The 16644-nt window shown below is 44.2% G+C and overlaps 1 protein-coding gene across 10 annotated transcripts in view; it reads right to left on the bottom strand.

Annotated features, from left to right (window-relative positions):
• Positions 1 to 5482: 5482 nt before the first annotated feature.
• LOC121290548 (E3 ubiquitin-protein ligase DZIP3-like) overlaps positions 5483 to 16644 on the bottom strand; it is a 107354-nt gene continuing 96192 nt past the window's right edge. For all 10 annotated transcript variants that reach the window (XM_041211055.1, XM_041211056.1, XM_041211059.1 and 7 more), the window contains 4 exons: positions 16385 to 16505; positions 16167 to 16262; positions 14364 to 14456; positions 5483 to 5788 (listed from right to left, as the gene is read on the bottom strand). In XM_041211055.1, coding sequence (XP_041066989.1) covers positions 5678 to 5788; positions 14364 to 14456; positions 16167 to 16262; positions 16385 to 16505 — 421 coding nt within the window. In that variant the 3' untranslated portion in view covers positions 5483 to 5677. The remainder of the gene's footprint in view (positions 5789 to 14363; positions 14457 to 16166; positions 16263 to 16384; positions 16506 to 16644) is intronic.

Raw genomic sequence — 16644 nt, 5'->3', positions numbered from 1 at the left:
GCAACCCGCAGCATGTGGTACAGTGACACCCACATTATTGTTTTGAGGGCAATCTGGAAGAGCTGTACCTAGGCGCAGTGCTGGAACTGCAAAACATGCCAAAGTCAGGGTGCTGACATGCTGGGAGGGGAGCTTCCAGGTGGCAAGGCGCCGAACCATCTGCTGCCCTTTGCGTTCTATATGTTTGTGCCTCCTTGTTTTGCAAGGTTAGACTGTATGGTGCCAAATGTGATGTAGGCAGCATTTGGCCAAGGGGGGACAGGCCTGGCATCTTTGTGTGAGTGTGCAGCAGCTGCGAGGTGAGGACACACTGGAGCCCTGCAATGTCCCACTCTGGTTGGGGTGGGACAGCAGTGAAGAGATTCCAGATACAAGTTGCACTAATCAATGATCTTCTCTCCTTTTCAGAAGAAGAATGCTCATAATGCCACCAAGCGGTTGAGGCCTGGCTGAGGGCCGGCCCAGTTGGCCATCATTACCAGGTTCAAGCAGGAGGCCCTCAATCTGGAGAGGCGCCATGCGTCCAGGTCCACCGGTGTCGGTGAGGCTGGGGTGCCATGGGCAGGTATGTGTGCCCAGCACTGAGGGCACCATTAGTGTCCCAGCAGCCATGGCATTGCTGAATGTTAAGTGATTGAAGTTTGCAACATAGCTTGACAATTGATTACGGAAGGATGAGCGCATAATGATCCGGGGGACAGGGATGCATATTGACACTGCCTCCACGTTAATTAATTAAATGTCCTTATTCTTCCTTTCAGCATCAGCGGAGCAGGGCCGGGCGGAGGAGGCACAGGGGCCCCCTCTCACATCTGAGGGCCCTGAAGTCTCTGACCCACCAGTGTCACACCATCTCTGCCAGGCAGGCACCAGCGCAGATACTAGCACCTCGATGGGAATTAGATGATCAGCCAGTGTCCTGGGGCACAGTGGTGAGGGCACTTCTCAGTCACTGGAAGGGCTGGCGGAGACAGAAAGTGCCCATGGCGCCAACAGTCGGAGGACTGCAGGAGACCAGGCACATGCTCAGTCGGTGGCTGATGATGTGCCTCTGGAGTCATCCGTGAGGCAGTAAATGCTGTAAGTCTAGCAGGGTGTGTGGGAGAATCTGGCGGAGATACATGAGGCTGTGCTTGGCTTGGTCTCTGTGGTGAAGCGCCATGCTTCCTCCATGGAGAGAGTGGTGATTCTCGTGGATAAGGTCCTCCTGGAGACCAATCAGGGCTTCCTGGGGATGAGCTCAGACCAGCAAGCCCTCACATTGGCATTGACCTCAGCTGGTCAGTGCCAGTGATGGAGATGGTCTGGGCACCAAGTTCCCCAGCTCATTGCCCATCCATCTACAGTGAGAGGGAGGTCCGAAGTGACCTCACATTGGCGCAGCAGTTGCCTGTCCTCTCTGCGGGCTCCTCTCAGGACTCTCCGGATGAGGGCGGCAGTTCCTCTGTCCCTCTGCCAGTGACCGTTGCATCCGATGAGGTTGCGGCGACTGGGGAGATGCCAGCTGTGGAACTGGCCGCTCCCTCCCAGGCGGGGCCAGCACAGGCTCCACGGGCCAGAGGATGGCTGCTAAGATAATCGAGGCCAACAGGGCAGCACAGTGAGCAGGTTGTCTCAGATGCCAGTGCCAGCGTGTGGGGAGCACCTAGACGTGGCACCCGAAAGCGTAAAATGCTAAGGCACCTTAGGCACACCATGGGTTTCTCACTGGTGCTTTTGTGTTGCCCCGCAATGAGGTCATGATTAGTTGGTGTGCTGTTTAACATCTTTGTCATTTTGTTTCCTTAAGTTCATTTTGTTATATCATTAAATTTAGACATGTGACCATGGCTGAGGGTGACTCTTTTCCTCTGCATGTGGATGGTTACCCATGATGTTTACCCATGACAAGCAAAGTGGATAATGGGGATCCTGTAGATGTAGTATATCTGGACTTCCTAAAGGCCTTTGATAAGGTGCCGCACAAAAGATTAATACACAAGATCAGATCACACAGAGTTATGGGTAATATATTAGCTTGGATAGAGGATTGGCTAACCAACAGAAAGCAGAGAGTAACAATAAATGGGTCTTTTTCTGGATGGCAAGCTGTAACTAGTGGGGTGCTACAGGGTTTGGTCCTTGGGCCCCAACTATTTACCATTTATATTTATGACTTGGATTCAGGGATAGAAGGTACTATAGCTAAATTTGCAGATGACACCAAAATAGGTGGGAAAGTAAGTTGTAATGAAGAAATAAGAAATTTACAAATGGATATGGACAGGTTAAGTGAATGGGCCAAAATTTGGCAGATGGAGTTTAACATGGATAAGTGTGTGGTTATCCATTTTGGTCGGAAGAATAAAAAAGCGACTCATTATTTAAATGGAAAGAAACTTCAGAATGCTTCAGTACAGAGGGATCTGGGTGTCATTGTGCATGAAACACTGAAAGCTAGTATACAGGTACAGCAGATAATAAGGAATGCAAATGAAATTTTGGCATTTATTGCTAAAGGAATAGAGTACAAAAGTAGGGAAGTGTTGTTGCAACTGTACAAGGCATTGGGGAGACCGCACCTAGAGTACTATGCACAGTTTTGGTCCATTTACTTGAGGAAGGATGTAGTTGCATTGGAGGCGGTTCAGAGGAGGTTCACCAGCTTGATTCCAGAGATGCGGGGCTTGTCTTATGAGGAGAGATTGAGCAGTTCAGACCTATACTCGCTAGAGTTTAGAAGGATGAGAGGAGATCTAATTGAGGTAAATAAGATGCTAAAGGGGATAGACAAAGTAGACGTGGAGCCGATGTTTCCCCTTCCAGGGCATTCTAGAATGAGAAGCCATAGTTTTAGGCTAACGAGTGGTAGATTTAAGTCAGAGATTAGGAGGAATTACTTTTCTCAAAGCGTAGTGAATCTGTGGAATTCACTACCTCAGAGTGCAGCAAATGCCGGGACGCTGAATAAATTTAAGGAGATAGACAGATTTTTAATTAGTAACGGGTTGAAAGGTTATGGGGAGAGGGCGGAAAATTGGAGTTGAGGCCTAAGTGAGATCAGCCATGATCGTATTGAATGGCGGGGCAGGCTCTAGGGGTTGAATTGCTTACTCCTGCTCCTAGTTCTTGTGTAGTTCTTATGTTATGAGTGAGTTGTGTCACATTGAGATTTATTGATAAGGCCCTTAGTTAATGTTCTTATCCAGGCAGGTTTTGCACTTGGATATCGAGTATGGAGCCTGCTGCACAGGTTTGTGTTAGTGGTCCATATGTGGTGTTCTAGCTGAAGGTTTGTTGGATTAAAGCCTCCCAGGAATCCCTGCCTCCCTGTAGTATGCCCAGGTCAGCATCTACCCCCTCAGCATTTCCCTGTGCATGGTCATCCTTGGAATCATTGCTGAACTCATCGTGTGCAGCCGCAGCCACTGCGTTGACGTCTTCATCGGCCACTGTGTCCCCCTTTCCAGCGCAAGATTGTTGAGAGTGCAGCATGCAACCACTAACACCGACACACGATCTGGGGGGTACTGGACTGTGCCCCCTGAACGGTCCAGGCATCAGAAGCACATCTTGAGAAGACCAATGGTTCTCTCCATCACAGCCCTTGTGGAGGCGTGGCTCCTAATGTACCGTTGCTCAGCTTCTGTTCTTCGATGGCAGAGAAGCGTCATGAGCCACCTTCAGAGGGGATAGCCCTTGTCACCCAGCAGCCATCCACCTAGCCGGGCTGGAGCACTGAAGAGCCCCAGCACCTGGGAGTGTCTTGAGAATGTAGGCATCATGGGAGCTGCCTGGGTACCTTGCACAGACTTGTAGAACCAGCATCTTATGATCACACACTATCTGCACGTACATGGAGTGGAAGCCCTTCCTGTTGACGAAGGCACCGGGCTCACCTGCTGACACTTTGATGGCCACATGTGTACAGTCCATAGCACCCTGGACACGGGGGAAGCCAGCAATGGCTGCGAAGCCTCTGGCTCACTGTCTGGCTGGCCTGGTCCCAGCGGTAGTGGATGAACGTCAATGAATGCCTGAACAGAGCATCTGTAACCTGCTTGACACAAGTGTGGACAGCTGATTAGGAGATACCACAAAGATCACCCACCGACCCCTGGAATGAGCCAGAGGCATAGAGGTTGAGGGCAGCTACAACCTTTAGAGTCACTGGCACGTGGTGTTCACCCACACAGCCGAGATCTCAGGACCTATCATCTGACAGATGGAGGTGACTGTCTCCCTTGAGAGACAGAGCCTCTTTTGGCACTGCACCTCAGACATATTGAGGTAGCTGCTTTGCTGCATGTATACCCTGGCAGCAGGATTGTGGTGTCTTTTGCGGCCCCTTCTGCCTTGGACTTCCTGTTGGCTCTGCGCCTCTGCTCCCAAAGGTAGCTCCCCTGGAGGCTGAATGTGGACTCCTGGCCTCCTCCCCCTTCTGGCCCTCCCTTCCTCCTCAGAGGAGCTACCTCCAGAGGAGAGCACAACTCCCATTCCCAGGCTAAGGGAAGGCTTCCTGAAACCTGCAGGCCCCAAAAAGGATCTTCACTGTAGAGTGCTGACCTGAATGTTGTGATCTTGTCCAAGCAGCTGGTATGAGTTTTGAAGTATTTCTGCTCACAAAGGCAAGTACCAGAAACTTTCCAAATTAAATATCTGACTGAGCGGATTCGTGACCCCTCTTATCCCGTCAGTGGATGATATTTATATAAATGCGTCCTACCTGCCTGCCCATTGCGCCCATGCGACGACTTGAAGGTCGCATGGGGCCTGAAAAATCGCCATCAATCGGTGCCTCAGGGGCCTTAGGTGGCCCGTTAATTAATGGTGGGCACACATCAGAGATCATCGCGTGCCCACCCGCCGACCGAAATATCGCGATGGCGCACCGTGACTTCGGGACGCTCGCCTGACATCACTGCGCGTCATTTTACCCATCGGCATACAGGGCCCACCCCCGCACGCCAACAGGAAAATTCTGCCCCAAGACTTGAGGTTTTTTAGAAAACTAAATTAAACATTTATTAACAAAAAAGGTTTCAAGCACATACATAGGTCTACAAACTGCTACTACCAATAGCTCCTAAAACCTGTAATTAATCTGGCTTCCAGTTATACCCCAGTTAATGCAAAGGTAAAAAAAATAATAGATTTAAACAGATCCAGGCAAGTCAACACTTTACCCTGAACAGTAGAATTCAAAGTGGCTTTTCCCAGCTTTGGTTTCTGAAGACAGCAGGCTTGATGCACAAGTACTGGAGGCTTCTCACACTTGTGTTAGATCTTACAATGCGTTCCCTAACACATAGCCTCATTCACCTTTATACATGTTTCTCCCTTTTAATGTAAATCCCTGTTATGACACAGCGGAAGGTAAACGCTGAGCTGTTCAAATCCCAGAGGGAAACTTGAAACAACTGCCACAACTATTTTACAATTTGTATTTATTTCCAGAATATGTCCTGATTTCAGTGGTAACAAGATGACTGAGTCTTATAGGTTTCTTACAAAACTAAACCTTTATTCATAAACAAATTATTTTAAGCACATACAAATTACCAAGTAAGGTTTACAAATTACTAGAAGGCTAATTCCCATCTTACCCACTTAAGCTAAATCCCCATTACACAGGCAGAGTATACCCTGAACAATCAAATTCAGATTGAGTTTTCTTCACTTCTGTTCATGTAGGCATTCACAAAGGAGGAATGTTCCTACTGGGAAGACCTGGAAATTCTTGTGGTAGCACAACATGAAGTCTGCAAGTTGGACAAGTCCTCTGTTCATTCAGCCATGGTCCAATACACTATATGGAGAAAAAATGGCCGTTAGTCGAATTATTTAATTAGTGATTAAATTCACAATTAACATTGATTTCTGAAGTATTGGTTATTGAGAGGTGCATGAACTATGGCATAGTGATAATAGGAGACTTTAGCTACACCGATATTGGGTTCAATGATTGTGTTAAGGGCAGAGAGAGGAGAAATGTCTGAAGAATGTTTTCTTGATCAGTACCTTTCCTGTCCAGAGAGGAGGTATTACTGGATCAAGACCTGGGGAATGTAGGGGGGCTCGTGGAGAATGTCACACTGGGGGAAGTATCTTGGGAATAATGACCACAGGATCATAAGGTTTTTCATAAAACACAAGTATAGCACCTTTCATGACCTCAGGATATCCCAAAGCACTCTACAGCCAACAAAGTATTTTGAAAGTGCAGTAAATCTTCCAACCTAAGAAGCATAGCAATCAATTTTGTGCACAACAAGCTCCCAAAGTAGCATGATTATGGCCTGATCATCTGGTTTAACGGTGTTGATTCAAGGATAAATATTGACCAGGACAAGGGTCTTCCTTGCGTTTCTTTGAAATAGTGCCATGGAATCTTAAGCTCAGCTGAGAGAGAGGAGATGGAGCCTTGACTTAAAGACAGTACCTCTGGCAGTGCAGTGCTCCCTCAGTATTACATAGGAGAGTCAGCCTTGATTTTTGTGAATAAGTGTCTGGAATTGGGTCGAATGCACAACCTCCTGATTATAAGGGGAGTGTACATCATCTGAGGCTGACACTATGGAGAAGGACAAGGAGCAATATAAAATGAAAATACTTAATTAAAAGAGAGCTAATTTAGGTAAATTGAGGAGGAATCTGGCTGGTGTAAACTAGAGTCATTTATTGGCAGGCAGAAATGTAATGGAGCAATGGTCAACCTTTAAAGAGGATATAGTTTTGAATATCATGTTGAATATCTTGTTACATTCCCAAAAAGGGGGAGAAGGGAGGAAGCCAGAATGCCCTAGATGAAGGAATTGGAGAACAGGGTAGAATGAAGAAGTGTTAGGAACTAGAGATAGTTTTAAGTTATAGGTGTATTTGTGTGTGTTAGGAATTAGGCATATCTTTAAGTTTAATTTGTAACTCTGTACTTGTGTGTTAAGAAAGGAGGGAACTTGAGTTTTGGTTTCACTTTAAAAGATGCCTTCATTTCAATGAGGTTTTATGACTCTGTAACAGAAGTTAAAACAAACACAAGGTGGAAAAATTGTGCTGTTGCCTAGCAACAGGTGTCCAGAAAGAGGGACCCACAGAGACAGAGATAAACAGAAAAGTAGTTTCAGTTCAGTTGGAAGTAGGTGCCTGCAGAAGCTGGACACTGGAGAGGGAACTGTAGGAAGCAGGTTCTAAAGAATGCAAAGAAAAGTCCCAAAACCAGGGAGTGGAACAGGAGCAAGATCCCAGGAAGATGTGAAGTCAAGTGAGAAGAACAGAAATCTGAACAAGGTCCTGTTCAGCGCAAGTAAAGGTAAGGGGCAGAGGGGAAGGCTCCGAGCTTAAAGGGAGAAAGCTGCAGAATACAGACTTAAAGCAAAGACTTTGCGAGAAACCAGAAGATTCGAGGAGACAGCCAAAAGATTGGTGACTCCTTACCATGGGCATGTGAAGCAGTGGTGTTTTGTTGGCATGGCTGAGTATCTGAGAGAGTGTGTGTGGAAGGCAAAGCTCGAATGCACATGGTGATCCAGGGGAGAGGAACATCTGAAAGAAAGTTCGAAACCCTGGAGGTGGACCCTTGTGGAAGGCATCCAAGAGAATGTGTCGTTTGGGTGAAGATTCCAGATCGAGTTCTTCGGGGGTGGGGATTGGAAACCCCCATGTGAAAGAGGTCAGTGAGACCGGTTGGCTCACAGTGTGACAATGGTCTGTGGGAGTTGATGAGGGATCCATAGCATCTGTTTGGGGTTTCAGAGTGTTGGGTGTCTGACCAGATCACCTATTGATTTACACGGACTGTGCTCTTCCTGTGAACATGAGAGTATATGATAGCTTTTGTAACTTGTCTAACTTGTCTTATCCTTACAGAACTGTATATCTCTGTAAAGGTATAATTGTGAAGGAGTGTTGTAATATAGTTCAGTTTTTCTTTCCAAATAAATATTTTATTGTTTTGTTAAAAGTTCATCAGCTGACTCCAGAAGTAAAAATGGGCAAGGACAGATGTCAGCCTGATAGTACAAATGAAAATGAGGCTGAATATATAAAGTACAGAGAATTGAAAAAGAAAACAGGAGGACAAAGAGACAATTAGAATTGATTGGCAGCTGACATAAAAGGGAATTCACTTCTATAGGCATGCTGAAAGGTTTGGCAGGGGAGTGGTTGGGCCAATTAGGGAGACAAATGGAGATCTATTGGTGGAATCTGAAGGCATGGTTGGAAATAATAAATGGGTGTTTTTCAATAGTGTTTAGTAAGGAAGAGGACTTTATCAAAGCCAAGGTAAATGGAGATTTTGGGGTACTGGGTGAGATAAAGAGAAGGTACTTGAAAGTTTGGCAGTGTGCTGGCCATAATCTTCCAATCCTTAGATATAAGGGTGGAGCCGAAGGACTGGGGGATTACAAATGTTACACCTTTGTTCAAAAAGGGGAAAGGGTAAACCTGGTAATTACATGCATGTCAGTTTAAAGTCATTGGGTGCAGCCGGGGGTGGGGGGGGTGGTGGTGATGGGAAAGAGGGGACAGTTTTTAAAATTATCAGAAAATTGTACAAACATGGATAATTACAGAATCACACAGTGCAGAAGAAGCCCTTCAGCCCATGAAGTCTACACTGACACGTGAGCAACACCTGACCTACCCACCTAATCCCATTTACCAGCACTTAGCCCATAGCCTTGAATGTTATGATGTGCCAAGTGCTCATCCAGCTACTTTTTAAAGGATGTGAAGCAACCTGCCTCCACCACCCTCCCAGGCAGTGCATTCCAGACCGTCACCACCCTCTGGGTAAAAAAGATTTTCCTCACATCCCCCTAAACCTCCTGCCCCTCACTTTGAACTTATGTCCCCTCGTGACTGACCCTTCAAAAAAGGGGAACAGCTGCTCCCTATCCACCCTGTCCACGCCCCTCATAATCTGGTACACCTTGATCAGTCTTCTCTGCTCCAGCGAAAACAACCCAAGTCTATCCAACCTCTCTTCATAACTTAAATGTTTCATCCCAGGCAATATCTTGGTGAATCTCCTCTGCACCCCTCCAGTGCGATCACATCCTTCCTATAATGTGATGACCAGAACTGCACACAGTATTCCAGCTGTGGCCTCACCAAGGTTCTATACAACTCCAACACGACCTCCCTACTTTTGTAATCTATGCCTCGATTGATAAAGGCAACTATCCCATATGCATTTTTCACCACCCTACTAACTTGCCCCTCCGCCTTCAGAGATCTTTGGACACATACACCAAGGTCCCTTTGTTCCTCAGAACATCCTAGTGTCATGCCGTTCATTGAATACTTCCTTGTCAAATTACTCCTTCCAAAGTGTATCACCTCACATTTTTCAGGGTTAAATTCCATCTACCACTTATCTGCCCATTTGACCATCCTGTCTATATCTTCCTGTAGTCTAAGACACTCCACCTCACTGTTAACCACCCGGCCAATCTTTGTGTCATCCGCAAACTTACTAATCCTCCACATAGTCATCTATGTTGTTTTTGTAAATGACAAATAATAAGGGACCCAGCACAGATCCCTGTGGTACGCTACTGGACACTGGCTTCCAGCCACTGAAGCATCCTTCTGTCATCGCCCTCTGTCTCCTACAACTAAGCCAATTTTGAATCCACCTCATCAAATTACCCTGTATCCCATGTGCATTTGCCTTCTTTACAAGGCTCCCATGTGGGACCTTGTCAAAGGCTTTGCTGAAATCCATTTAAACTACATCAACTGCACTACCCTCATCTACACCTCTAGTCACCTCCTCAGAAAATTCAATCAAATTTGTTAGGCATGACCCCCCTCTGACAAAGCCATGCTGACTATCCCTGATCAAACCTTGTCTCTCCAAGTGGAGATAGATTCTGTCCTTCAGAATTTTCTCCAATTGTTTCCCTACCACTGATGTGAGACACACTGACCTGTAGTTCTACGGCTTATCTCTACAATCCTTCTTAAATAGTGGAACCACATTAGCTGTTCTCCAGTCCTCTGGCACCTCCCCCATGGCCAAAGAGGAATTAAAAATTTGGGTCAGAGCCCCTGCGATCTCCTCCCTTGCCTCCCTCAGCAGTCTGGGACACAAATTATCCGGACCTGGAGATTTATCCACTTTTTAAGCCTGCCAACACCTCCAATACCTTGTCACTCCCTATACCAATTTGCTTAAGAACTTCGCAGTCTCTCTCCCCGAGTTCGATACCTTCATCCTCATTCTCTTGGGTGAAGATGGATGTGAAGTATTCATTCAACACTCTAGCGATGTCATCTGGCTCCACCCATAGATTGCCCCCTTGGTCCTTTATGGGCCCTACTCTGTCCCTGGTTATCCTCTTCCCATTGATATACTTATAGAATATCTTGGGATTTTCCCTACTTTTACCAGCCAGAGCTTTCTCATATCCCCACTTTGCTCTCCTAATTGCTTTCTTAAGCTCCACCCTGCACTTTCTGTACCCCACTAATGCCTCCACTGATTTGCTTCCCTCGTAGCTGCTAAAAGCCTCTCTTTTCCTTCTCATCGTAACCTGAATATCTCTGATCATCCATGGTTCTCTGGATAATAAAGGAGAATTAACACGGATTTGTTAAGGGCTTATTTGGTCGGCAAACTTCATTGAGTTTTATGGTGAGGTAACAGAGAAGATGGATGAAAGAAGTGTAGTTGATGTTTTGCATGTAGATGTTTGATGCACAATGCAGAAAAAAGTGCAAGGTAACACATTTTGACAAACAATACAATTTTAAAGGGGGTTCAAGAACAGAGGGAGTTGGGATGTTTGTGTACAAATCTTTGAAGATAGCAGCACAGTTTAACAAAACAGTTAATAAAAAATACAGGGTGTGGGTTTCATAACTAGAAGTGGAGTTCAAAAGTAAGTTTTGCTTGCTAAAGCTACACCCCAGCTGGTGAATAATGTCCAATTTTGAGCAACATACTTTAGGAAGGATGGGAAAGTTTGGAGAGATTTAATAGATTGATTCCAGGCATGAGGGATTACAGTTAAATGGATTAACTGGAGAGGCTGGGGTTGTTCTCTTCAGAGCAGAGAAGATCAAGAGGGGATTTAATAAAGATTAAAGACAGGATAAATAAAGAGAAACTGTTTCCAATGACTCAACTGTTGGAAACCAAAGGGCAGAGGTGTAAGGTGTTAGCCAAAAGAATCAATATGAGAAACAAAATGATGCAATGAATTGATAGGATTTGGAATGCACTGCTTGATAAGGTGATGGATACAGATTCAATAGCAGCCTTCAAAAGGGCATTGGATAAATGGAGAAGAAAAAAATTACAGGAATATGCAGAAAGAGCAGGGATTGGGACTAACTAGACCACTCTTCGGAAGAGCCAGCACAGACTCGATGGATCAAATGGCCTCCTTCTGATCCATATTGTTCTATAACCCCCTTGCTGCAGTGTTCTATAACTCTAAGTAGGAAAGACACAGTGCAGCAAAAAACCATGTTTAATTCTGCTATAAATTTAGTTGAAAGATCTAGAACAACTGAGAATAACTGGCAAAGCAGTCCAGTCAAAGATAAAATATCAAGCTTTGCATTATACAAAGCTATGTGATAGGACATAAATTCACCCCACAATTTCTTACTCAGATTTCATGAGATTTCTGTTGCACCACTAGCAGAACCCAAGTGTTTCTCAGTAACAAGTTGCTATAAAATAATATTTAAGTATAACAACGTAATACTTTTATATCTCCTAGTGGCTAGTTATAGATTGCAACCGGCAGATACCCAAGAACAAGTTACCTTTTCCCTGTTAGATAAAGAATAGGGGATCTAAATAGAACAAAAGAGAATGAACAAAGGGTGACGGGGCAGTAGGGAAAACTTTTCGTGGGTGGGTTGTTGGGGTACAGAAAGTGCGATTGGCTCAACAATGAAAGAGAGTTTGCAACCCCTGTCCCTTTACTTCCCCCCACCTCACCATCCAAGGGCCCAAGCACAGCACTTCACTTGCACTTCACTCAATTTAGTCTACTGCATTCACTGTTCCCAATGCGGTCTCCTCTAATTGGAGAGGCCAAACGCAGACTGGGTGACCACTTTGCGGAACACCTTCGGTCTGTCCACAAGCATGACCCAGACCTCCCTGTCACTTGCCATTTTCACACACCGCCCTGCTCTCATACCCACATGTCTGTCCTTGGCCTGCTGCAATGTTCTAGTGAAGCTCAACGCAAACTGGAGGAACAACACCTCATCTTCCAACTAGGCACTTTGCAGCCTTCCGGACTTAATATTTAGTTCAGCAATTTCAGATCATGAACTCTCCCCTCCATCCTTTCCGATCCCCCTTTTTCCAATAAGTTATAATTTTTTATACTATATTTTTTCTTTTCCCTCCTATTTTTAAATGTTTTTCAATCTATTGTTTCACCTCCACCTTTTAGCCCATTTCGATCCCTTCCCCCCACCCTACCCGCACTAGGGCCATCTGCCACCAGCTTGCTTCCCTTAATGTCCCCATTAGCACATCCTTTAGATAATATCACCACCATCAACACCCCTTTGTCCTTTTGTCTATGCCATCTTTGGCAGTCTCTTCTTGGTCTACACCTATCACTGGCCCCCTATCGAACTCTCCTATCCCACCCACTTCTACCAGCTTATATTTCATCTCATTTCTATATGTCTTAGTTCTGATGAAGGGTCATACAGACGTGAAACATCAACAGTATCCCTCTCCGCAGACGCTGTTAGATCTGCTGAGTTTTTTCAGGTATTTTTGTTTTTGTTCAATGAAAGAGAGTTGTTGGTGATATGTGTTCTTTTGTAGCTATTCCAGCGTGAAAGCCAGATCTACTTTGTTGCTGAAGTGAGATCTTTGTATGAGGCAATTTTCACCCTTTTTGTGTATTCCATTACCAGATATCAGCTGAAAGAGCAATCAACGTATTATCAGGGCTCCAGCTGCTTCTTTACAATTAGGAGGAGATATAATATTATTCAAGTAACATTGTGATTTGTTCAGTTTTGACTTGCACTAATTGCTTATTGCTACTTTACTAGTGACATGAGTGAGATTTAATAAGTGTGTATCAGTTTTGTACCAATTTATAGAAAGTTAACATGCAGGCAACTGAAAGCAATTGAGGCAGCAAATGGTAAGTTAGTCTTTATTGTAAGGGGGTTGGAGTAAAAGAGTAAGGAATTATATAGGGCTTTGGTGTGACCACACTTGGAGTACAGTGTACAGTTTTGGTCTCCTTTTGCAAGGAAGGATTTGGTTGCCTTAGATGAGGTGCAACAAAAGTTCAATTGTTTGATTGGGATCAGAAAGTTGTTTTGCCAGGCAGGTTGAGCAGAATGAGCCTATATTCTCTAGAGTTTAGAAGAATGAGAGGAGAAAAGTCATTTCCCTGGCTAGAGAGTTTAGAACTTAGGATCATAGTCTCAGAAAAAAGGTCAGCCATTTTGAACTGAGATGAGGAAAAATTTCTTCACTGAGTTGTGAATCTTTGGAATTCTCTACCCAGTGGGCAATGGATGCTCAATTGTTGAGTGTATTCAAGATTGAGATCTATAGATTTTTGGACACCATTATAATCAAGGGATATGGGATTAGGGCAGGAATTTGGAATTGAGATATAAAAATCAGCCATGGTCTTACTGAATAGTGCAACAGATTCGAGTTGTATGGCCTACTCCTGCTCTTATTTATCATGTTCTTACGTGTAGTGGTTTCCAGTGTGAATTCAAATCCTATATTCCATTAGTTGTTGAGCTGGTGTCTTATGCATTATGGGCACCTTGGATGAAATCAATAACACCTTTTTGGTAAGCAAGAAATGGACTAACCTCAACCTAACAGAATATATTTAGGACAGTCTTGATTTGCAATTTCTTGTGCTAAAAGAAAGCCTGTATAGATATGTAGATTCAGTCCACACTTTACTCTCAATGGATTTTTAAAAATGCGATGTGGACATCGCATTCATTGCCGATCCCTTATTCAGCGGGCATTTTAAGAGCCAACCACATTGCTGTGGGTCTGGAGTCACATGTAGGCCAGACCAGGTAAGGACAGCAGATTTCCTTAAGGACATTAGTGAACCAGATGGGTTTTTATAGCAATCGGCAATGGTTTTGTGGTCATCATTAGACTTTCAATTCTAGATTTTTATTGAATTCAAATTTCACCATTAGTCATGGTGGGATTCAAATCCAGGTCTCCAGAGCCTGGGTCTCTAGAATACCAGTCCAGTGACAATACCACTATGCCACCACCTCCCCTATTGACATGTTCCTATTAAGAAATTTTCACTGTGATAGATCCTCTTTCTCTTTATTTGTTCTATATAGGTCATAGAAATAAAGTTAATAATGGAAAAATGTGATGATAATACCTGGGTGTGAAACTTGTGAGCACATGGTAAAACAAGCATGGACTCTATAGTAAGTTCTTCGTGACAGATCACACAAGGGTCTTGTTCTTCAGTCTACAAAACACAAGGATTATTTTGAGTTGCAACAATTCTTATAGTATCTCTATACACAATGGACTAATGTCCTGGCAGTGCCATTGCAGTTCTGTATTTAAAGCTAAAATTAAACTCTCAAGTGCACTGATACACATTTATTCATTCAGTGAACTTCACAATTGCTATGTTAATTGTAGATGTGCAGAAGATCCCTTTCACATATGGTAAACGGCAAGGACACATGTGTTTTGTAAGCTGAATATACTCAAAGGGATCTTTTGTGTCTTATGTCCACATGGGGAAGAATTTTACGTTGATCAGGTGGGCGTGCGCCTGACCCGATTGGACGTGAAATTGTGTGAGAAGACGTCAGGCGAGCGTCCTGATGTCATCCCACGCTTGCACGATATTTTTGTTGGCGGGCGCATGCAAAAGTCGGAAGCACGCCCACTGACAAGTAAAAGGGCAATCAAGCCCATTAACTGAGCAATTGACTACGATTTTTCGTGGCCTACCTAACCTGGCATATCTGCCAGGCGGCCTTGGACCTCATCCAAGGGTGGGGTGAGATTTCCATTATGAAATAAAATAAAAATCTGTGGGGAGCATTTTATCATCTGTATCTTCAGGTGCCTGATTCTGATGTTTGGAATTTTTTCCAGCTTTTGAAACTTTATTTGATGGTTTTTGGGTCTGCAGACCCCTGAGGCAGCTCTCTGCCTTCAGGGAGCTTTCTCTCTGTGCTCGCCAGTGCCCGCCTTGACGTCATCGCCTGCCCTCTTCCTGCCCCCACTCTGGCCATCCAATGTGAAATCGTGGTCGGGGGCCAATCACGGTCAGCAGTCTGTTTCCCAGCCGATCCTGGGCCTGCTGATTGCGCCCGCCCGCCAAGCTAAAAATTCAGGCCATGGGATAATGAGCTTTGGATGCAACACAGTCCAGCTGGTATTCTGGGGCTCTTTCTAAACACGTTCCTCTTCTGAATAATAACTATCATAATTCAAACTTAAAACATGTAAGTGATTTCCCAAAAGTATTCCTTGTGCACCGAAGTCTTCTTGAGCTCTAAGAAAGGCTACAAAGTTCAACATAAGTTTAATCTAATGTGATATCCTTCAACATTGTATATGTTATCTCTGTGCTATCTTTCTTCAGCTTGGGGGAGAGGAAAGTCTAGATAACAGACTTCTTCAGGCCACTGAAACCAGATTTTAATTGTGCTTGTTTATAACTGTTATTTTAATCCTCTTCCTCTCCATCCTAGTCAAAGATGGAGACCCAGACAAACAGAACCTATCAATGGGTCACAAAATTTCAATGTTATTTGAGGATGGGATTCAAACCAAGCCCTCTTGGAACAAGAGTTTAATTCGCTACTGTTAGCACTATCCACTGTAACAATGACAGTTTCACATAAACTGTTGATGAGGTCCCTTTTAAGAAATGAATGCCACAATCAGTACAAATGAGCAACAAATTTTCCAAATCACATTGGGGTTAATTCCAAATGAAAGTATTCTGGGAATGCATCTCATAGAATTGCGCAGTGGCAGCCTGTGATTTCTTTCATTGATTACTTTGTAAAGGTGGAAAATCACAGGTTGGGAATGCAGAGTTTCATGCCAGGAACACAGAGGAATTGTAACTTCTTAAAAAATATATATATAAACTGGCTCAAAGTTTTATATGCCTAGTGTTTCAGTACATTATGTGCTAAATGTAAATTACCAGTCCCCTGGCTCCTTCCCAAGACTTAAGTCCCTGTTGCCTAGACAAATGCCAAACAGATTGAGGAGAGGATTTCTTTTGACCACTGTTGCTGCTCTGAAATACAGAAAGTAGAAAAGAAAAATATTAATTGCTATGGGAATGAGTTCCTTCATAAAACAATAACTGCCAATTGCTTGCCCCCAATTTTTGCCAAAGCAGTAATTGCTCAAATTTACCTCTGAGAGTTTTGATTCCACTAATCGTGCTACTTTATTAACAATTTCATCGTAGGATAATCCTGAAAGGGATCCGCCATTAGACAGTCTTACTTCTTTCAAGAAATCCGTTAATGAGCTCCTAAAATGGAAACAGAAATAGTATTTTCATTTTAACATACCTCAGTTTTAAGACAATGTACTAATTATCACCATCAAATATGTGCACCAGGGAAACAAAGTTGTATTGAAGAAAATAAACTGCATTGGACACACTTCTG

This window comes from Carcharodon carcharias, chromosome 18, assembly GCF_017639515.1.
Source record: "Carcharodon carcharias isolate sCarCar2 chromosome 18, sCarCar2.pri, whole genome shotgun sequence".
Classification (NCBI taxonomy): domain Eukaryota; kingdom Metazoa; phylum Chordata; class Chondrichthyes; order Lamniformes; family Lamnidae; genus Carcharodon; species Carcharodon carcharias.
Note: the sequence above shows the minus strand (reverse complement) of the source record. Positions and strands in the feature narration are given on the sequence as shown.